Below are 21,375 nucleotides of genomic sequence, written 5' to 3' on the forward strand. Positions count from 1 at the left end.
TTCTGCACATTCTTTCTGTCACTCCACTCTTTCTGTCACTCCATCAGCCTGTCTTGGGTTGACTACTCTAAGCACTCGCCTCACATCATGCGCTTGTACCATGAGGATGTGGTTGGTGGAGCTTGGTGCGGATGCTGTAACTGCCTCTGCTACGTCCATCTCAAAGCGAGCAAAGAAACAATTAAGTTCCTCTGCTAATGAGGCATCTGTTCCAACAGTCATGTGATTGCTGATCTTGTAATTGTGATATGCTGGATGCCATGTCACACCTGCCGTGGGTTGTTGTTAGTGAAGTGGTCCTCTATCTTCCTCTTGTAGGCTACCTTAGCAATCTTGATGGCTCTCTTCAGATTGGCTCTGGCCGGACTGTAAAGGGGTCTGTTGCCGGATCTGAAGATTATGTTGCGCTCCGTGGGGAGAGTTCTCACTTCCATTGTCATCCAGGACTTCTGGTTGGGGTACAACCAGATGTGTTTGTTGACTGTGACGTTGTCAACACAGTTCTTTATGTAGCAGAGTATAGATGAGTGCAGAATGCAGATGATGTGTACACCTCCAGCTGCGAGGAAGCTCCTTCAGGCCATTTTTTGACAGTGTACTGTTATTGTTAATTACTTTTGGTTACTTTTAGTTCATATTAGTTACTTTTGGTTTCTGTTAGTTACTCTTGGTTACTGCTGGTTATTGTTGGTTACTGTTGGTTACTGTTGGTTACTGTTGGTTACTTTTGGTTACTGTTAGTTACTGTTGGTTACTGTTAGTTACTGTTGGTTACCGTTGTTACTGTTAGTTAGCGTTGGTTCTTGTTGGTTACTGTTAGTTAGTGTTGGTTCTTGTTGGTTACTATTAGTTACTTTTGGTTACTGTTAGTTACTGTTGGTTATTGTTAGTTACATTTGGTTACTATTAGTTACTTTTGGCAACTGTTAGTTACTGTTGGTTACTGCTAGTTATTTTTGGTTACTTTTAGTTCATATTGGTTACTTTTGGTTTCTGTTAGTTACTCTTGGTTACTGCTGGGTATTGTTGGTTACTGTTGGTTACTGTTGGTTACTTTTGGTTACTGTAAGTTACTGTTTGTTACAGTTAGTTACTTTTGGTTACTGTTGGTTACCATTAGTTACTATTAGTTACTGTTACTGTTACAGGTTACAGCAAGTAACAGAGGAGGGTGTGATCACATCAGTCAACACCCCCCCCCCCAACCCCCACCCCACCCTTCTTCATCATAACCTTTGTCCTCTCGCAGCAGATTACCATTCATGACAGTTTTTATCACTCCCTTAATCAAATCACTAATCAATAACTGATGGTTCTCACTCTATAAACATGTCCGCCCTTTGTCCTGTGGGTCCAACCTAGACTGACGACAACAGATGTTCAGACAGATGTTTTTTTTGTTTTTAATATTCAATAGGACAGAAGAGACTGACAGGAGAGGGGCAGAGAGAGGGGGAATGACATGCAGGAAAGAGTCAGGCTGGTCGGGAGTCAAACTGCTGCGCTCATGTGGTAACCACGCGGCTATCAGATGGCCCCCAGACAGATGTTTTATGTAGCACACTTTAAAAGGACCAGTCAGCAGAGACAGACTGATGTGATGTCACTGAGTGTATCTGTGTTTACACACTGTAATAGTGAGATGAGCCTCCTCTGTCCAATCAGGATCCTGTATTTGTTTTAGGATTTAACAGGACTGTGTGAGCCACAGCTCTATCCACACTGCACCAGGTCAAAGGTCATATGACATCAGACCCCTGAGGCAGTGGGCTGGTAGAGATCAGTGGTGTGTTACAGTGCTGCAGTGCGTGTGTGTGCGTGCGTGCATGCTTGTGTGTGTCGACACCAGAGGCTGTGTGTCTGTAAATGTGTCAGCAGAGAGAAACTCCACCAGCTCAGGTTCATACACACCGATGTCAACACTTTAAACACATTCACTCACACACACACACACACTCACTCTCACACACACACACACACACACACACACACTCACACACACACACACACACACTCAAAGAGCAGCAGCGCCCCCTGGTGGATACAGTGTGGAGCTGCAGATGTTGAAGGTGTCTTATTACAGTTTTTTACAACCGCTATGACCCGTTTGTCAGAACCTTAAACACTTTTTCAAAACTGTTAGCACACATCACACCTGAAACACACAATTCCCCAAACAGTTAATTTCACGCAGTGTAACTAAACACAGACACACACTTCCAAAATACAATGATACACTAACACAGTTCACCAAATCTATCAAAGCACTGACACACGTTGTCTTCCAACAGAAACATTTAGTCAGTCACAGCACAGTGTCATAAAAAACACTGACAACTGATGGAATAACACAAACTGAATCACTTTGCATGTGTCAAATCTACTTTTTTTCCTTTTTCTTTTACAATCAACAGATTATTGTATTGATCATACATGTAAATTAATGTTTGTGATTATGTTCTTCATTTTTCATTTGTTGGGCATGAATTTTGTTCCTTTTTTTTGTACAACACTGAGTACAAAAAGTGAACGACCCATGTCAGAGCAGCTTTGCAGAATTTTTATCAAAGAAGAAGACAGTAAATGACAGGATTTGCAGTAAACACTTTACTGTATTGCAAATGAAAATGACTTGCAGTAGAGTAAAGAGGGAAAAAAAAAATCAGCATTTAGCTGTCATTCATTACTGTATTGTCAAATACACAAAAAGAAAAAGGAGCAGAAGAAATCACTGTAAAAGAGGAAGAAAAAAAAAGCTAATCTGCTCGGTCGTCAGCATTGGGCCACATCTGATGTCTTCTCTGGCCAGGCATCTTGGGAAGTATCTTTTTACATGCCTTATCCAGCCCTGGCAGTTGTCAGCTGTGATGTCCTGGCATGCAGCAGCCATTGCATCCAGGAGGGACATTTGGTCATGTGGATGGTGATCGAATACTTTCCACCTCCAGGCTGAAAAAAACTCCTCTATTGGGTTGAGGAAAGGGGAGTAAGGGGCAAGGAAAAGGGACATCATCCTGGGATGGGCATCAAACCAAGCTGTGACTGCAAAACACACAATTAGTACAGTGTATTTTGGATTTACAGTAATAACCTTACCTGGACATATTGGTGACGGAGTTCCTTGATGCGAACACTGTTCCTTTCAAAAGGGACTTTATAAAGTTGCTTCATCAGGACTCTGTGTTTAGCCAGAGTCTGAGAAATAGATGTAAGGCTGATTGCTCTGATGTTTTCAAAGACAAGGTTGTCAGTCCGAATTTCTTTCAGTTTTATTTTATTGTTAGCAATCACCATGTTGACAATGGCAAGCTCCTGTTCTTCATGTAGAAGCCTGCCCCTGCCCCCTGAAGGACGTAAACGTTGAACCCTTCGAGGGACAAGGTTATATATTACTGTAGGGGCCAGAAGAATACAGTTACTGTAATTCATGTTACACTGTTCAGTAGGAAAGGCCCTTATACAATACAGTGAATACTGTAATCTACCTGTTGGTTGCTCGAAAAATCCGGACAATGGATGCCACTGTGCTCCGGCTGAGATTTGGCTGCACACGTTCTCCAGCCTCTCTATGTGACAACCCATGGTTGATGACATGGTCGATGATGGTAGCTCGTATTTCATCTGTCACCCTATCTCTGGCCCTTCTTTGAAGGCCCACCATGCGTTCTAACTCTCCCTCTACCTCTACCTCTAGGCATTTTTCTCACTTGTTTTTTGCGAGTCCTCCACCTTGTCCCTTGTCTTATCTATTGTTCTTTTCCCTCACAAGATCCGCCTATAAATATAGGTGATGTGATTGGTGATGTGATTGAAAAAAGCCCAGCACCTGAGCTGGGTGAGACGGGAATCAGCTGTGATCAATGTAATCTTCAATCCATTAGTTTTGAACATGAGGTTTTCTGTTTTGACAAACCGTGTGAAAGCAACTGAAAATTCACCAGTTAACATCTACTGTTTTGGTCTTGATTGAGCTTGTGTGTAAAAGGAGTTAAAACTAATTTTAAACGTGTAAAATGTGTGTATTTTGTGTCAAAAGAAGAAGAATTGTGTTAACTGTATGGCCCACACAGGCTGATGTTGTGGTAACTGTGTGAAGAGTTTCTATCATGGCTGTGCTGCTTTCAGCTAACAAGTTAGACAGTTCTGTCAGGAAAAGTCTTTTTATTATCATTTCAGTCTTGTTATGGGAAATAGAAAAAAGAAGGGGAAAAAAACTACAAGTCCCACAATGCAACAGAATCGTCGTTATTAAAGTGGGAAAGTCCGGAAGATTTTGAGAACTCTACTTTCATTTTCGCTTTTGCTGCTGAGTAAGAGGAGCAGTTCCCGCGTCGTGCTCGGCCTTGAATTAACAGAAAAACAGGTTCAAACTTTATAAAACTTTATTTAAACTTCACATAAACTTTATTTAAACCTTAAACCTCCGCTGATCCTCGGACTCGACATGGCCTCTCTGGATATCCACCTCGGGTCGAAGAAGCAGGTGAGCACGGCGTCTGTTAGCTTGACTTACTGAGCATTCACAGCCGCGGTGCCTTCACACACCTGGCGTGGCGCCAGCAGATGAGCTCGGGGCCAGGTAAGAGTGAGGTATATAACCAGACAGACGGCGGGTCCTGCAGGTCTCAGGTCTCAGGTGTGTCGCTGTGGTGGCCTGTGAGGCTGTGACCGTCCTCTCTGACTCAGTCCTCTCTTCTCTGCAGGTGGAGGGTTTCTGCCAGAAGCTCACCACTGAGGTTATTTACACCTTTACACATTTCACCTGTCTCATCTGAACTCACCAGGATGATGTCTGATGATGATCATGATGATGATGATGTTTTTCCACAGGCGGAGGAGCTGGTGTCGAAGTTCTTCCCTCAGAAGATGGAGGAGCTGCAGATGCTGTTGAAGGTATCAGTCTGTGTCTGGGAGTTTGGGGGTCACCTGGGGTCCTGAGGCAGATTAAGAAGGACCCAGTTATGAGAAGTTACAGCAGGACCTTCATAACTTGTGTTTCTCTCAGACGTCTTTCAGCTGCGATGACATGGCGTCCTTCAGGGCTCCTCTGGACATCCCGATACCTGACCCAGCGAAGGAGGAGGCCAAACGCAAGAAGAAAGAGGAGGTAGGTTTTAACCTGGCTGAGTCCAGTCTGCTGATCTGAGGAGGAGGCGTTGATGACCTCCAGGGCTGTGATTGGTTCAGAGGTGAACAGAAGTTTTTTATGTCCTGGATCCTCAAGCCTCTGTCTTTATATCAGCACCTGTTACCATGGCAACCTGTCTCACTCAGTGGTAATGGTCTCAGTCTGAATCATATGAAGGTCAGTTCTGACTGCTGAACTTTCAGACCCTGCAGGGTCTAAGTGGTTTCCTGGTCTTATGAGGGGAAATGGGCTGGAAGAACATCTGTGGGTCTGTGGGTGGAGCTGTGTGACAATGGAGACTCGTGTTCTTGTGTTGCAGAAGGAGGCGAAGGAAGGGAAGAAGGACAAGGACGGTGATAAAGAGGAGGAAGACGCAGGTAAAAACAAACATCTGAGGTCTGGACTCTGAAGCAGGTTTAACAGTCCCAGGTTAACTCTCTGTTACCTGGTTTAACTAAACCTGACATCATCTTGATCACCTGGTTGAGTTAACTCTGGTTCACGTGTCCAGGTCCGAGCTCACTCATGTGAAAGAGGGAGAGTTTTTAATCACAAACATCATCCTCATCAGAACCATGAATAAAGTGTTAATCTGGTCTGAGAAGAAACTGTGGGACCTGCAGGTAAATTCAGTTACAGTGATGTCAACAGGTGACATGTAAACAACATGATCACATGACCAGAATAAAAACAGGAGAAATAATTTACTGATTAAAGTCAGACTGAGGATAAACTGTAAATAAGATGAATCATCAGTTTCTTCGTCTGATGATGGTGATGATGTGAACATGTGAGGAAGATAAAACAGTTAAAGCGACATCAGACTGTTGGTGGAGAGAAGTAGTTGATGTGTGATGAGGTCAGTAAGACTGAAATGTTCATTTCTAATGATGAAATATTGATCAGTGTGTGGATCATTGATCTGATCAAAGACATCAGAGGTTTAGTTTTTATTTCCAGTTCTGCTCACAGTCTCCTCATGTTATTCTGAGCTGCAGTGATGAAGAGGAGAATCACAGCTTCATCACTGTCAGGATCCTGTGGATTAAAGAGTCTGTGTTCTAATGTAGTTATTTACTGAGAAACACTCCTTTGTTAGAAGCTCTGATTTAAAACCAGAGTGGACACATGGGAAGACTCCAACAGCAGAACATCCACTGATCTATACAAACCTATTGATCTTTATTATTAGACTTTATTCTGAATTCTCTTCTGTCCCTGTCAGGATCCTGTAGACACGATGACTCAGGTTTTACAGTGACCTGATTGGTCAGTTGTTTTAGGTTAGGTTAGCAGTTCAGCATCAGTTGCCAAGGTAATTTACCCTGGTAACAAGTGAACCACTGCCGTAGGGCTGAAAACCATAGTTAAACCTGAAGTTACCTGGATGACCTCAGATCCTGGTCTCTGAGCTGAAGCTGTTTATTTCATAAATGTACAAACATGAATCAGCTCATGACTTTAACCAATCATATTACAAGAAAGACTCCAGCAGTAACCAATGAGAAGACAGAACCATTGAAATCACAGGGACAGATAATCTGATGGTCCAGAGCAGCTGCAGACCACATACCCAGGTCCTCTCATCCTCTCATCCTCTTATCTGCTGTTCTGGCTTTATGGTCAAAGACACTCCCTCTAATGGCTGAATGTACAGGTCAGAGCTGATTTGACCTTTGACTTGCAGGCTTGAAGCTCAGCAGACTGTAGTCTGAGACCACAGATAAGGTCCTGGTGCAGAGTCTTTTCCTGCTCCTTTACTTCTAAAAGCTGTTTTGAAAAGTGCCTTATAAATAAAGTTATTATGATTATTGATGATGAATAATAATTAATAATAATTACAGGCAGCCAGTGAAGCGTCTCTAGGTTTTGTTCATGAAATGTTTCTGTGGATGGTCTGTGCACCTGGAGACCACGTGAAGCCTGTCAGACTAACTGATGTCTCCTCCAGGACCTCCCTGTGGTCCCATCTGCATCAATGAGCGGGTGGAGAGTCTCCTGCAGGAGGTGAAGCCTCAGATCCAGACCCTGAAGGAGAAGCTCAACACGGTCAGAGTCTGGTTCACTGCTTCATGTTATTCATGTGGTCACAGTGACCCTCTGTCTGATTCACACCTGTCTTTAAATGGAGCAGGTGTCCATGTGGGTGCAGCTCCAAATCCCTAAAATAGAGGACGGGAACAACTTTGGTGTGGCTGTGCAGGTGAGTGGATGTGCAGGTGAGTGGATGTGCATGTGAATGGATGTACAGGTGAGTGGATGTGCAGGTGAGTGGATGTGCATGTGAATGGATGTACAGGTGAATGGATGTACAGGTGAGTGGATGTACAGGTGAGTGCCTGCTGCTGACCTTTCTCTCGTCCGACAGGAGAAAGTGTTTGAGCTTCTGACCAACACTCGCACCAAGATTGAGGGATTCCAGACTCAGATTTCAAAGTAAGAGACACACACACACACACACACACACACACACACACACACACTCCATGTTTGGACCAATCACAGCTGTTCTCATGTTATTCTGGGATGAGCTGAGGTCACCTCCTCTATTCTGAAGAACCATCAGGTGCAACAACACAATGGGAACAAAACACAGACACACAACCCTGAACAGAGATGATGGACCTGAAGACCTTTACTTACACACCAGAGCAGAAAGTGACACCTTCACCTTTACGGGAGAAATAACAGATAAAAGTAAAGTTGAACCCAAATCAGACCTGGACTTGGACCTTGACTGGGGGCTCCTGGTGGATTTTAAAGCTCATTAGATAGAACATATTCTACTGAGAACTGTTGAATGAATGAATCTTGTTTCCTCTGTTAGATATTACAGTGAGAGAGGAGACGCTGTGGCCAAGGCCTCCAAACAAGCTCACGTGGTCAGTGTCTCATGTTGTCACACAATAACGTCGTGTGTAGTTGTGTGAAGTCATGTGTAGTTGTGTGAAGTCGTGTGTTGTTGTGTGTAGTTCTGTATAGTCGTGTGTAGTTGTGTGTCAGCTGCAGACTGTGTGTAAAAAGATGTCTCCTCTGCACACACAGGTACACAGTTTGTGATCCATGTTTTTGCCTGTAAACTCAGTGTGTGTGTGTGTCTGTGTCTGTGTAATTTGTGCTGCAGGGAGACTACAGACAGCTGGTCCATGAGCTGGACCAGTATCAGTACTGTGAGCTCCGCCTGGTGGTCTTGGACATCCGCAACACATATGTAAGTAACACACGGAGTGGATTGAGGCCTCAGTGCCGACAGTTTGTGCGTGTAGCCTACATATGTAATGATCTGTGTGATCATGTGGCCACAGTAACGTCAGCAGACGTTCAAACCCTGAACACACATCTGTAAAATATTCATTTTACTCCATGGGACCACTCCTTCTTAATAGGAGGGGAGTTAACCTAATGATGTTTGTGTGTTGTCTCTTTCCTCTGGCCCTGGTCCTCATGTGTTTGATGCTGTTAAAGACCAGGTGATGATGACAGCAGCTCTTCTTCATCACTCTGTAATCTCCCTGTGTCTCTGTCTCGTCTCCCTCAGGCTGTGCTCTTTGACATCATTAACAAAAACTACGACAAGATTAAGAAGCCCCGAGGAGATGGGAAGGCTCTGATCTACTGAGACTGAGACTGAGACCAGATACAGCCGGTGTAGAGTGACTCATCATGTAACAGAACACCCCTCTGACTACGGCTTCTTTTCTTATCCTGCATGAATTTTGGTTCAAGTTACAAAATAAAGCAACATGACTCTGATTCCTGCCTGAGCTCATTTTGTCTGAATGAGAATTGCAACTCTTGTTTTTAATGTTGTGATGAAAGTAACCTGGTTATTCACCTGGTGGCACCCCTGTGCAGTGTTTACAGGTAGTGTTTTATACCAATGAGAGTCTCTTCACATGAGAAGCCTTCACACCTTCAAAACATCCTGAGCACCTACTCAGTTTTTTCTACTGTGGCTGCTCGTCGGCGTCTGTGGTGGTGACAAGTCCGTCTCCTGGCAGACCAGGACAGACCCAGCTCGGTTTGAGTCTGTACCATCCCTGATAAAGTCCTTTCCACCCCAGGTAGCCCAGGGCTCCCCCCAGCTGCTGGGAGGGGGACTTAGGGAAATGTGTGAGCAAACACAGTAGCAGGAACATCCACACAACAAGTAGAACCACACACAGGAGGAAGATGAATCTTAGTGGGGCTCCTGGGGATCTCTGCAGGGGCCGCGCCTGGACAATGTGAGGGCCAAAGACAGACAGTTCCTCTACCAGCAGCAGGCAGCACAAGCAAAGGATGAGGACGTCCTGGGAAACCTCGTAGCCTCTCCACACCATGTTGGCTCTGAGGCAGGAGGCCTTGGTCTGGTCTTCATGCAGGAGCAGCAGTGGCAGTCCCATGGAGGCAGAGCTCTTGGGGTCCTGTCCAAGGGTCACGGGTTCATAACAGGTCCCTGCTGCATCCTCCAGCATGGTCAGGAGGTGCTGACATCCCCACCACAGCCCCCCCACCACCCCTGTCCGAGAGAGGTGGCGGAGGGACAGAGATAGAGAGTGATGGGCTGAGAGGGAGAAGAGGAGGATGAAGGATCCTGTGAAGATCCAGGTCCAACCCCATGTGGATTTCAGAAACTTCCTGTGATGAGAGACCAGAAACAACACATAATGATAATAATGAGAAACATCTGAAGGGTTTGTCAGTATAAATCATATGAAGAGTTAAACACTGCCACAGGTTGGATGGCGTTTTCACTGTGTAAGTCAGTGTGTGTCTGTGTGTGTCATCGTGGTAAAACGTGGAGACACCTACAGTACTGGAAACAACCACAGACTGTGTGTAGGTCTGACCCATTAGTACTGAGCACCCATCACTACTTCATTACATAAAACCACCCCCATGGTGGTTGCTGCTGCAGTAGGTGACTCCAGGACCATGTTTACCACAATTACACACACACAGACTCACAAAATGAAAACACCAGCCCCACTGTCTCCTCAGAGGATTTACATTAAATGATCTTTTCTGTTACTTCTGTTATCAGCAGGCAGTCACTTATATTCATACAGTGGTGCTGTGACAAATGTAAGGCTGATTCTCTGGCTTTCATTGAGGGGCTCTCACCTGTACAGGTAGTGGTGGCTGTTTGCAAAGATGCTGAATTTTGACACCCAGAGACTCAGCACAGGCCCAAACAGAACCAGACCAGACAGCAGCAGGTGGAAATGTCCTCTGACCAGGTGGCTTCCTAAAGCTCTGGCCAGCAGGTCTGTGACAGACTCCAGAGCAGCATTTAGGACTCTGAGGACCAGCCTTCCTGGCAGCACCAGGTCTTCAGCCAGCCTGTGTAACTTCTCCAGGCTGATGTCTGCTGCGAGGCCACCGGAGGAGTCTTCAGCCTGTAAACCCATGGTCCTCTAGTCTTCTGAAAGCACCAGAAGTCCTGTCCTTCTCTTTTGTCTGTGTCCAGTCACAGCTTAGGTCTGCACTCACACACTTACAAAAATACCACCCCTCTGTCCCCTTTAGCCTCCGAGGCCCTCTGGCCACTCCCAGCTCAGACTGAGTGGAGACATGGTGATGGCTGCTGCTGACCCCATTCTTCTCACAATGATCACACACCAGGCTTAAACATAGCTGCCCCCCCACCCCCCCTCCCCACCCCCTGCTTGTGCTTTGCCTTTATCTCCTCTATTCTTAGAATCAGCTGCTGGAGCCAACTTTAATATTTTATGGTTAATTTAAGATATTAACATTGCTGGTCTACATTTGGTGCCATGGACAGCTGCGTCTGTTCAGCTGTTTATTTCCGGACCACATGGACTTCATTTAGTCTTTGTCTGGATGTGAGAAGCTGGGCCCTACAAGTGACTGTTACTGTGACAACAGAGTATTTAACCTAACAGGACTCTGGAAATGGAGAGACACACCCCCAGTTAGTGGGAGGAGCTTTAACATCACCTCTGGTTCCTGTTGTATTTTCTTTAACTGCTGGATCTCCAATTGCATGAGCTGAATCTGCAGCTGAGATTCTCTGAGATTAGATCTGAAGAACAGTACAAGTGAATGAAACCAGAATCTCTCTGGTCTAATCTTAGACCACCAATTTCACTGCTGCCATGTCAAGGACCTGAAGGTGACTCTGCTTTGGTGTCAGTCGTCTGCTCTGTGATTCTGCTGAGTGATGATCTGTCACATGTTCAACCAAACAGATGAATCACCATTTTAACACCAGATGAACAACTTGAAAACCTGTTTCCAGTGTCACTGTAGTTCACTGTGACCAGGACATGAGCTTTAGAGTTAAAAGTCCATACAATATAAAGGTGTACATGTGTTTTTGATTATAAAGCAGGTCTATATTAATATATTACTTCTATATTAGTACTGTGAAAGTATCAAAGCCTCAGTCCACAGAGAAATACACACAGCCTGTATTCAGAAACTGAGCCTTAAAACCAGCTGTCAGGCCACACTCCAAGCCACGGCCACCTGGACCCACCATCCAACCTTGCAGGATTTGGTTTCTCTGGGTATTTACCTGAAATCTGCTATATTTTTATTTGATCACTCAGAAAACAGTGAGAAGAGAGGCTCAGTTCCTCTCTTCTGATTGGCTGACTGACCTTTTGTTACTAGATCTCCAGAGAGAAGCCTGAGAGAGATGTAAAAATACACTGAGATGGTTTTTGGTTCTTAAAGCCAAAAATATATCTTCTGATGGAGATCAACACTTCAGATAAAACACAGGAGAAGTTAAAATATGGACCTTTAAATTAAACGAAGCAGGTTCTGTGTGGAACTTTTAAATAAAGTTTTTATTGTGACTGTAAAACAGTTTCTGAGAGAGAAAGATGGGCTTTGATATAAACACCTGAAAATTGCATAAACAGACGAGTGTGTGTTGTTGTTGTGCACACAGACCTCCTCCTGACGATAACACATTATCACACACTCAGATCTGCTGATCTGACCACACGTTTATATTGGCTGTTTCTTTTTTCACAGGCTCAGGGCTTGTGTTTACAGAGGTGAGCGCTGACCCAGGATCCAGACCTCAGACCACCATGAAGTCTGGACCAGTGTGGAGCTCTACAAAGTCAGTCAAACATCAGTCTTTACATGTGTCAGCCCCTCAAATGTGACACTTGTCATGTTATTCATCACAGCAAACTAAACACACCCCCTGAACACATCCCATTAAAATACTATACATTTATACACAATCATCATCACTTCCTGTCTGTGATCATCTTTTGTCACTATCTGACCATTACATGTCATCAGGTCATTAACTAAGTGCAGCGCTGGCCTTTGAGCTTCAGCACATTCTGAGTGAGGCAAAAAAAACCTGAAGAAACCAGAAGTGGGCTGTCCCAGTGTGACTTCTGACCTCTACACCGTCAGCCTTTACTGTAATCAATAATATCCAGCATTGAATTTAAAGATAAAGACGTCTCTCCCAGGCCCTCTGAGCTTATCCTCCTCCTCTGGTTGGGCCAGTGTCGGCCCGACTGTGGCCATGTCTCTTCCTCTGATGTCTCCTCCTCCTGTCAGTCTCTGTCCCTCTCTCTCTCCTCCTCCAGAGGATGTGTCTGTCTGTGCTCCCACATCCGCACTGCTCCGTCCCACTGTGGACAAACAGAGAAGGATGAGGAGGACAGGTCCTGTCCACAGGGTTAAAGGTCACTGAAGGGAAGTACACACTACAACAACAAGTGAACACACTGATGTGTGTTATCAGCAGAGGAGACTCTGTGGTCTGAACGCTCTCTGCTTCCTTCTGGTTCAACCTTGTTAACTCTACTCACCGAGCTGCTGACGATGTTGTCCTCGTACGGGTGCCAGCTGACATCCCTCACACATGCGTCATGGCCCGATAGTCTGGAGACCACGCTGCCTGTCAGCACGTCGTAGACTGCACACACACAAACATTTCAGCTGTGTATCAACACTGTGACACATCCACACACACTTGTGGTGACACTCACTGATGATCTTTCCTGTGGAGCAGCCGGAGTAGATGAACCTCTGCCCAGTGCTGAACTCAGGGGAGAACCTGCAGCGGATCAGGGTGTGCAGGACGCCGTGCCCACGGTAGGTCATCACCGAGGTGTCGCCTGTCAGCTTGTGTCTCTTCAGGGCTGAGAGGGACAGAAGGAACAGAGGTGAACACACACACACACACACACACACACACATCATTGTGAGGACTCTCATTGACATAATGCATTCCCTAGCCCCTTACCCTGACCTTAACCATCACAACTGACTGCCTAACCCTAACCCTGACCCTAACCTTAACCTCAACCTAATTCTAACCATAACTCTAAAACCAAGTCTTATCCCTCAAAATGTGATTTTAAGGTGTCTCAAAAAGTGAGGACCGGCCAAAATGTCCTCACTTTCCCAAAATGTCCTCACTCTGTTAGTAAAATACTTTTTTTGGTCCTTACTATATAGCAAGTACAAGTACAAGCACAAGCACAAGCACAAGCACACACACACTCAGTGTGTGTACACACACTAACAGGATGAATGTGATTCTTCATCATTTGGTCAAACTTAAGGTTAAACTTAAGGTTAAAGGAAAAACTGGTTTAGAGCTGGTTTAGAGCTGGTTTCTGTCCCCCCCTCCCCACCTCTCTGGGGAACCTGCTGCCAGCGGTAATCCCAGTTCTGTTGAGTGACAGCGAGGCGGGAAGCTGCCAGTCCCTCTTTGGGTGAGAACTTCCTAACGTCCCAGAGCTTGATAGACTGGTCCTTGGAGTTGCTGATCAGATAGCGAGCGTCACCCTGGTCGGAGGACAGAAGAGGTCAAAGTGAGAGCAGTGAGCATCCTGGGTTTACTCTGGAGCGACACTGACTCATTACATCAAACACCTGCGGCCTCATCACACCTTGCTGTGGATGAAGGTAATGCCGTCTCGGTGTCCGGCCAGCTGTCCCACCGGCTGTGGTCTGTCCTCCCTCAGCGTCCGTCTGTCCCACACCTTGCACAGTGCATCATCGCTGCCAGAGAAGAGCAGCTGGGAGGAGCCGTCAGCGAACGCCACCGCGTTCACGTCATCCTCGTGAGCATCAATCTGAGGAACACAGGAGGCGGAGTCAGTGTTTGTTTACTGATCATTAGAAAAAGATAAAAAAATAAAATAAAAAGAAGATGAAGAAGGGAACATTAGAACTGCTCATCATCAACATGCTACAATTGACAGTTAGCATATTAGCATGGTGATGTTAGCGTCTCAAGTACAGCCTGCAGGGTCAGCTGGTCTTCAGCTGGTCTTTAGTGGACCAGGTGGACCAGATTCACTAACCTTCAACGTCCGTTTGTTCTGCTCCAGGTCAAAAACATAAAGACAGCCGTCGTTAGCTCTGGAGGGACAGGAGAGACAGACCCAGGTAAAAGAGTGTCACATGACTGAGTTAAAAAATGACACATACTGATGTCTCCAGGTCATGTCTCCAGGTCCTGCCTCATGTCTCCAGGTCATGTCTCCTGTCTCTGAGTCATGTCTCATGTCTTCAGGTCATGTCTCATGTTTGGTGTCCTCACTGCTTTGAAACAAAGTGAGGTGGACTCACCCTCCCAGGATCTCTTTTCCATCCGTGGACGCAGCCAGAGAGAACACACAGAACCTCCTCTCATCTGGACTACACACACACACAGACACACACACACACACACACACACACACACACACACACACACACACACACACACACACACACAGGTTGACACTACAGCATCATTACTGACTACACTGTACTGCACGTGACTTCACACCTGCAGACAGGATGAAGCACACAATGACAGTGTGAGGCGCGCAGTGAGTGGATGTTGAGGTGATGGTTCTGACATCATCATCATCATTCATCCAGGTGTGATGAAGAGAGGGGGGGACTACCTGCTCATAATGTTATAAGTTACTATGAGGAAACACTAACTTGAGGTCCAGGGCGGTGTGGTTTTCACTGTCTCCATCTATACTGCACAGATGAACTGTGGGAGGGACAGAGAGACAAAACATGTTAGCAGTCTGATGATGAACACCTGAGATGATCAGTCCATTAACTGATCAATCAATAAACTGATTTATTCTGAAAACAGTTCCTCGGGTTTTTAATCAGAACATTTCTCTGCGTTTTTTCTTCTTGGAGGTCTCATGACGCCTGAGCCTCTTCTTCTACACTCAACCAGACAGAGCTGCCATGATGGCACCCAGTGTTCAGGAGGCATGATCTGTGACACAACAGTGCCTGCGTCCGACAATGAGGCCCATCAGGTCCATCATGTTACAGTTAAAGTTGAAGTTGAAGTTAATGTTGAAGTTAAAGTCAGTGCACATGTATAAGTATCTCTCTCTCTGTGGGTGTGTGTGTGTGTGACACTGAAATGACACCGTACAGCCTCCTATGGTGACAGGACTTACTGTAGTCAGACCAGCTGGAGTAGAGCACATGTTGAGCATCAGGGGTGAAGCAGACGTCCAGCACGCTCCAGCCCACGTCTCGAGCCTTCACTGTCCGCCGCAGACTAAAGCGCCCCCTGGTGGTGTCGTACAAACGTATGTTCTGGTCTGCAGCAAGCAATTTAAAAAAAAAAAAGGCATTTATTGTGAGGAACTGACAGGCTTCAAAAACTGTTCAATAATAATTCAAACTCAGTCAGGGTTTATAGGAGAAAAGGTCTCCATCATGAGGAAACACAACCTAACTGAACTCTGATGACAGAGGCTGAGTGACACCTCTGTCACATCAACTTCAATAAACAAGACGAGGTCAGAACCTCGTATCAGTCTGGAAATGATCAGACAGAAGATCTTAATTAATGTGTCACTCTCAGAGCTCAGCCTCAGTCTGGATCCACAACAGTTTAGTCTTTAATGACCTGGACTCCAGAACCTCACAGACTTTTATCAGAAGCAGCTCTATGTGTCTGACTCCTCTTTTTGATCTGTAGAACTGATCACAGCTGGATTTTAGGACGCTGTCGCTCCAATCTTTCACTTCCTGTAAGCATTTCAAATTAAAAGCCCTCTAGTGTTTCAGTGGACAGAACCCTTTTTTTTCTTAACAGGGCTTTTTTTGTGCTGCAGGGAGTGTACTGTCTCATTTCCTGTTGCTGGTGTTTCTGTTGTTTACAGTCAGTCAGTCCTGGTTCCTCAGCAGTCTTAAACCCACACTCAGAACCAGGTCTGGGTCTGCCCTTGTTCCTGTAGACTGACATGTGGAGTGTTTACCTTGGCAGGCAGACAGGAACAGGTTTCCATCCTCACTGTAAACTCCACAGAAGGCTTTCTGCTGGTAAGTGTCTTTGTGGGAAACGTAGTTTGGCAGGAAACTGTGAAGGAACAGGAAGGTCAGTCTGATCTGAGTCCAGGTCTCACAGATGAAACCAATCAATCCCAGTATACAACACAAGTTCATGTGACTGTGTTTTTGACAGCTGGTTGTTGTTCTGTCTCCTTCTGTTGATCTGTGCAGAGTGTAAACAGCTTACTGTGTGCGGATACGACTGCACTCCCCATGAGAAAAACTGGAGCCTCGACATCTGCCCTGTTCCCTCTGTGACAAAGACACACAACACATTAGTCAACACAGGCTGAGATGACACTGATATGAACCAGAACTCTGTGTTCTAGTCTGGTCTTTGATGCTCTGCTGGATTCTAGTCTAAGTGGTCTGACCTCTGTTAGCATGTGGGTGAAACTGTGTCGGCCTTTCAGGGCAGAGGAGGCGGTGGCCAGCAGGATCTGAGTTCGGATCTCACTTCGGTCCACTTCCAGAGTGTCAGGCTGGGTGTCCACTGACAACACAACACAAACCTCAGGTCAGAGTCAATGGTTTACTGCTACAGTCAGTTGGTCCTGATTCAGTGGTCCTGCTCATGAACACAAACTGCTGGACCTGTCAGCAGCTGACAGTGACCAGCATGTGGAGATTGACTCACCTGTTCTAAGAGTTCACAGGTGATACAACTCATTCAATCCAATTCACATAGATAACATCTATTTTGACTGATCTGATTAATACAAGGTAAAGTCTGAACTGATCTGCATGTTACATCTTACTGACACACACCCTGTGTCTCTCTAACTGCTCCACAGTTTGGTTTGATCACACTGTGTGTGTGTGTGTGTGTGTGTGTGTGTGTGTGTGTGTGTGTGTGTGTGTGTATCACACTGTGTATTCCAGCTCTACAGGCTCTCCAGTCTTTTGTCGTCTCACCTGTGAGCCTGGACAGTGTCAGCACTGAGGTTACCTGGTGGGTTGTAGCGGTCTCCAAGCCGACCCTCCCAGGCTCCGTCGCTGTCCTCATCAGAGTCAGAGTATGACTGGACCAGCTGCAGCCCCGTGGCTCCACTGCCATGGACCAGTCTGACCTGGCCCCTGCACACAGCAGCACCACATCAGTTCAACCAGTTAGTCAAAGACACACACGCGCACACAGCAGTTTCAACCCAAATAACACAACCAACAGTATCAAAACTAAGGTCTGAACCATCACATGCACAGATGAGTCAGTGAGTCACAGACTCACCAGCCTCAGTCCTTTGGCCCAGTGCTGACACCTACCAGCACAACAGATACTGGACCATAGATAGACCTACACCCTGGTACTGTTCCTGCTGATCCTCCAGGGGAGCTGAATGCTAACTGAAGTGAGGGTGTTACTCCTCAGGATCCTGGTGCTCTCTGGTTCTGACTGCTCTGCTGTGTTATCACTTGGGCCCTGCCAGCCTCATTCATCGTTCATCTGCTGAACAACACCTGTGTTTTTTAGCAGAGGAATATTTAAAAAAAAAATCCAGACACTTTAACTGCAGTGAGAACTGGAACAGGACTGGGAAACTCCAGACCTTCATGTGACCGCACTGCAGTCTGGAGTGAGTGTAAAACACTATCAGCTTCTTTTACTTTATTCCACCTGAACAGTGTCATAAACTCAACAGATCAACATCATCTTCACAGCAGGTAACGTTCATGTGTTTAATTACTGTCGGTGGTCTCCTATTTGAATATCTACAATAAAATCTCATTAATTAGACAAAAGTAATATATGATAATCTGCACATTTAAAGAACTTTACAGTGGTGAAGTGATGTTACGTACATGTTTTGAGGGTTAGGGTTAGGATTAGCCTAACACACAGGGTACTGGTGTATCACACAGGGGTTTCTATTTTTCTGATCACTCAGTGGACTTCCTGTTCTGACGGCGGTTTGTCTCCACTCTGACCTGAGAGTTTCTGACCTGGACCGACAGACTCATACTGACACAATAAACCCCCTGTCCAGTCAGCTGCAGATGACCCGTGTCACCTTATACTACTACTACTACTACTACTACTACTACTAATAATAATAATAATAATAATAATCGTGTTAGTAATAATTCTTATAATAATTATAATATCTATTAATGGAGCTACACTCTCTGATCATTCCACACTCAGGACAGGTCACCTCCTCAGTAGATACGCCAGCACTTCAGCTAAGTCGACGTCCTCCTCAGCCGCTGCCTGTCTGTCCGCCGTCCTGCGGCCCCGGCCTCCGCTGCTGCTCCGGTTCGGTTCCGCTGCCTCAGACCGCTCAGCTGGGTTGTCACTGGAAGAGCTCCTTCCACCAGACATCCCAGAACTGGACTGAGAGCCCATAGACTGACGAGGGCCTGGTGGGACAGTGGTACGCGGTTATCTGACACTTGACTGTTGGTGGACAAACACAGGTTAGACAACACTGACAGGAAAACCACATCTGCGTTAACATCGGGTACCGGCTAAGGCCCCGGACCCTCCGCCTCAGACAGACCGGTACTGCTGCAGGACAGACCGGTACCGATCACCCGTCACCCTGTTGCTGCCCGTTAGCTCACACTGGCTGTTTGTGAGGCTAGCTAATGATGCTAACGCCTGAATGTTACCGTTTGTCTGTCAAACGGTCTTCTCCGCAGCCCGTCGGTCCAGCTCGTTGGGTGCCAGTGAGAACCGAACAGTTTGCTGTCGTGGCTCCGTTTCGGTCCCGCGGACCAGGTTTACTCTGAAGGACGGAGGTTTGACAGCTCGGTGTCGGATCAGTTCGGTAACAGGGCCAGTCCCACGGCCGCCATGTTGTTTACAAACGTATGAAGAACTCTGCGCGTGCCCGTCACTGTCACGTGACGCACACCTGCGTTCACCTAGTTAAACCGAAGACCCAGAGAGCCGTTTAATACGTCCGTGAAATAACTCACCGTATGAAAAAACGTTACAGTTATTTATAATGTTACAAAACTGTGGTAACATCTGTGAAACATCTGTCCTCTTAACTTTGAAGGTGACGTCATCATGACGCAGTTTAAATAAGCTGAAGTTTGGAGCATGTCCCGCTGGTCCCACTACAGAATGATTATCATCAATTATTATATTATCGTTATCATAGAGAAGACACCAGGGTCAGGGTTCACTGTGTGACATGTACCCGGAAACAACGCCACACCTGCTCAGGATGCGCCTCCACTACCACACTCTGGAAAGATATTTATAGATGCTGACTTTTCTCTTCACTGGAAAAACGTACTGTTTTGTGTCTTTAACAATAATAATGAATGTAAATAATTATGTATTATACATTTGGTGATTGTTATAGCAAAATTTCATATCCATACATCTAAATGTAGTTGTTCTAAACCCTTGTTTATAGTTTTTGAAAATGAGACCAAACAGGACATTAAAACTATTTTCAACTCCAAGAATAAGAAAGCTGTAAAAACTGTGGATTTGTGCTTGTTGTTTAATATCTTTATTTAGGTCATTCCCCCTGGCTCTGTTATTGTTTCGTATGTATTAGTGACAACTGTTTTTGTATTGTCTGTTTGTCCGTATTAATGCTTACATTGTTGTGACTTCTATGCTCACTAAAGTTGTTGGGAAAGAAAAGTATGTCCCACTACAGTATGATACAATGATGCATGCTGGGACAGTGGTTATGTTTGTGCTGAACACACAGGAACCCTGGACATTAGTGGTCCGGGTCTCTATGATGTTACCATGGATACAGTCTCTGACAGAAACATCCACAGATGATACCAAACAGCACATTGGTGTTTTACTTTCACAGCTACTGAGCCACATTGATGGACAAATCAGCTTCTATTTCGTCTATTCAAAAGTATTAAACGTTGAAAATGGAGGAAACAGTCAGGCTGACCGTCTGAAGTAAGATACACAGTACAAATGAGATGGACAATACAAATAAGATAAAATAAGGACAATTAAATAAAAATATCCAAAAGGACAAAACCAAACTATACACATAGAGCTACCATGTAATGTTAAATAGGAAGAGCTTCAAAATAAATCATCTTTTAAATCAATATTACTCTCATCATTAAACAACATTAAGTCTCTGTTTCTCAATTAACACCTAAACCACACCTGAAATAATTATTCTATATCTCAAACACCCCCCCCCCCCCCCCCCCCCCCCCCTCAGAACACAGCGACAGTAACACAACATCTTAATGACAGACTGAAGAACACAACCTCACCTGACTCCTCTGACTCCCCACCTGTGATAGGGTAGGTCTCTGCAGAAGAATATAAATCAACCTGTCGTCACTTTGACACCTGAACCAGTGAAGATCAGGTCCTGTTGATCACTTCTAGCTACTCAACCTGAATCAGTGTGACACCAGATGACTGGCTCACATTATACCACAGTTGTGTTTAGCTCCAGTTATAGATGCCTGAGGCACATCAGTGACAATACTGAATGACTTGACTGACTTGATTTTATAACAGACAACAGTTACATTTATTCATAGACACATGAAACCCCTATATATATATAATACTATAAAACACCATCAAACACAGACTCTGTAGAGACTCAGACCAGGATCCACTTGCAGGTTCAGGATCTCCTGAGGTATAAAACAGTCGATGCCGGGGCTCCAGATGTCGATGATGCAGATGCAGATGTTGGCCTCACATATACACAATGATTCCAATCAAGGCATCAACCTTTCAGGACAGGAAATCAAAGTTGTCAGCTAGCTGATGATACAGGTGTGTTTGTCTTCATGCTTTTTATCAGGGTTCAGGTTTAACTCTGAAACATGAACCTTTTTCCTCTGATCATTCAACAGACCTACACTTAAACAGAAATATTATTATATATAATACACCAGTTTCAGGTTGAACTGGATTAAACATTATGTTAGAATAAAGATACGTTTTGGTTTTAATTCCAAATGTAATGTTTAGATAAACAGCTGGTATA

At 45.3% G+C, this 21,375-nt stretch overlaps 3 protein-coding genes across 8 annotated transcripts; 1 reads left to right on the forward strand and 2 right to left on the reverse strand.

Moving 5' to 3' along the window:
• The first annotated feature begins 4,275 nt into the window (after window positions 1-4,275).
• psme1 (proteasome activator subunit 1) lies at window positions 4,276-8,881 on the forward strand. 3 transcript variants are annotated; one of them, XM_071485782.1, is made up of 11 exons: window positions 4,276-4,483; window positions 4,704-4,736; window positions 4,831-4,893; window positions 5,006-5,107; window positions 5,448-5,505; window positions 7,080-7,177; window positions 7,263-7,331; window positions 7,497-7,564; window positions 7,956-8,010; window positions 8,253-8,339; window positions 8,667-8,881. In XM_071485782.1, the coding sequence occupies exons 1-11, from the start codon at window positions 4,445-4,447 to the stop codon at window positions 8,745-8,747; spliced, it is 753 nt and encodes a 250-aa protein (XP_071341883.1). In that variant the 5' UTR covers window positions 4,276-4,444; the 3' UTR covers window positions 8,748-8,881. The 3 variants fall into 3 exon arrangements, with proteins under 3 accessions (XP_071341883.1, XP_071341884.1, XP_071341885.1); XM_071485784.1 differs by having other exon boundaries at window positions 4,482-4,579; XM_071485783.1 differs by lacking the exon at window positions 4,704-4,736 and having other exon boundaries at window positions 4,302-4,483.
• fitm1 (fat storage inducing transmembrane protein 1) lies at window positions 7,746-10,585 on the reverse strand. The gene is made up of 2 exons (XM_071485781.1): window positions 10,235-10,585; window positions 7,746-9,748 (listed from the first exon to the last, which is right to left on the reverse strand). The coding sequence occupies exons 1-2, from the start codon at window positions 10,519-10,521 to the stop codon at window positions 9,076-9,078; spliced, it is 960 nt and encodes a 319-aa protein (XP_071341882.1). The 5' UTR covers window positions 10,522-10,585; the 3' UTR covers window positions 7,746-9,075.
• A 1,324-nt stretch (window positions 10,586-11,909) lies between these two features.
• dcaf11 (ddb1 and cul4 associated factor 11) lies at window positions 11,910-19,235 on the reverse strand. 4 transcript variants are annotated; one of them, XM_071485788.1, is made up of 15 exons: window positions 18,890-19,235; window positions 18,580-18,784; window positions 17,376-17,503; window positions 16,801-16,919; window positions 16,614-16,678; window positions 16,354-16,454; window positions 15,544-15,690; window positions 15,059-15,113; window positions 14,696-14,764; window positions 14,428-14,485; window positions 14,011-14,196; window positions 13,753-13,906; window positions 13,102-13,254; window positions 12,922-13,028; window positions 11,910-12,741 (listed from the first exon to the last, which is right to left on the reverse strand). In XM_071485788.1, exons 2-15 carry the CDS (start codon window positions 18,768-18,770, stop codon window positions 12,664-12,666), a joined length of 1,611 nt encoding a protein of 536 aa, XP_071341889.1. In that variant the 5' UTR covers window positions 18,771-18,784; window positions 18,890-19,235; the 3' UTR covers window positions 11,910-12,663. The 4 variants fall into 4 exon arrangements, with proteins under 4 accessions (XP_071341889.1, XP_071341888.1, XP_071341886.1 ...); XM_071485787.1 differs by having other exon boundaries at window positions 19,037-19,231; XM_071485785.1 differs by having other exon boundaries at window positions 12,518-12,777; window positions 19,037-19,231.
• Window positions 19,236-21,375: the final 2,140 nt, after the last annotated feature.

The sequence above is a fragment of the Trachinotus anak genome, unplaced genomic scaffold (assembly GCF_046630095.1).
Source record: "Trachinotus anak isolate AG129_WGS33_773 ecotype Australia unplaced genomic scaffold, CSIRO_AGI_Tana_v1 ptg000009l, whole genome shotgun sequence".
NCBI classification, from domain to species: domain Eukaryota; kingdom Metazoa; phylum Chordata; class Actinopteri; order Carangiformes; family Carangidae; genus Trachinotus; species Trachinotus anak.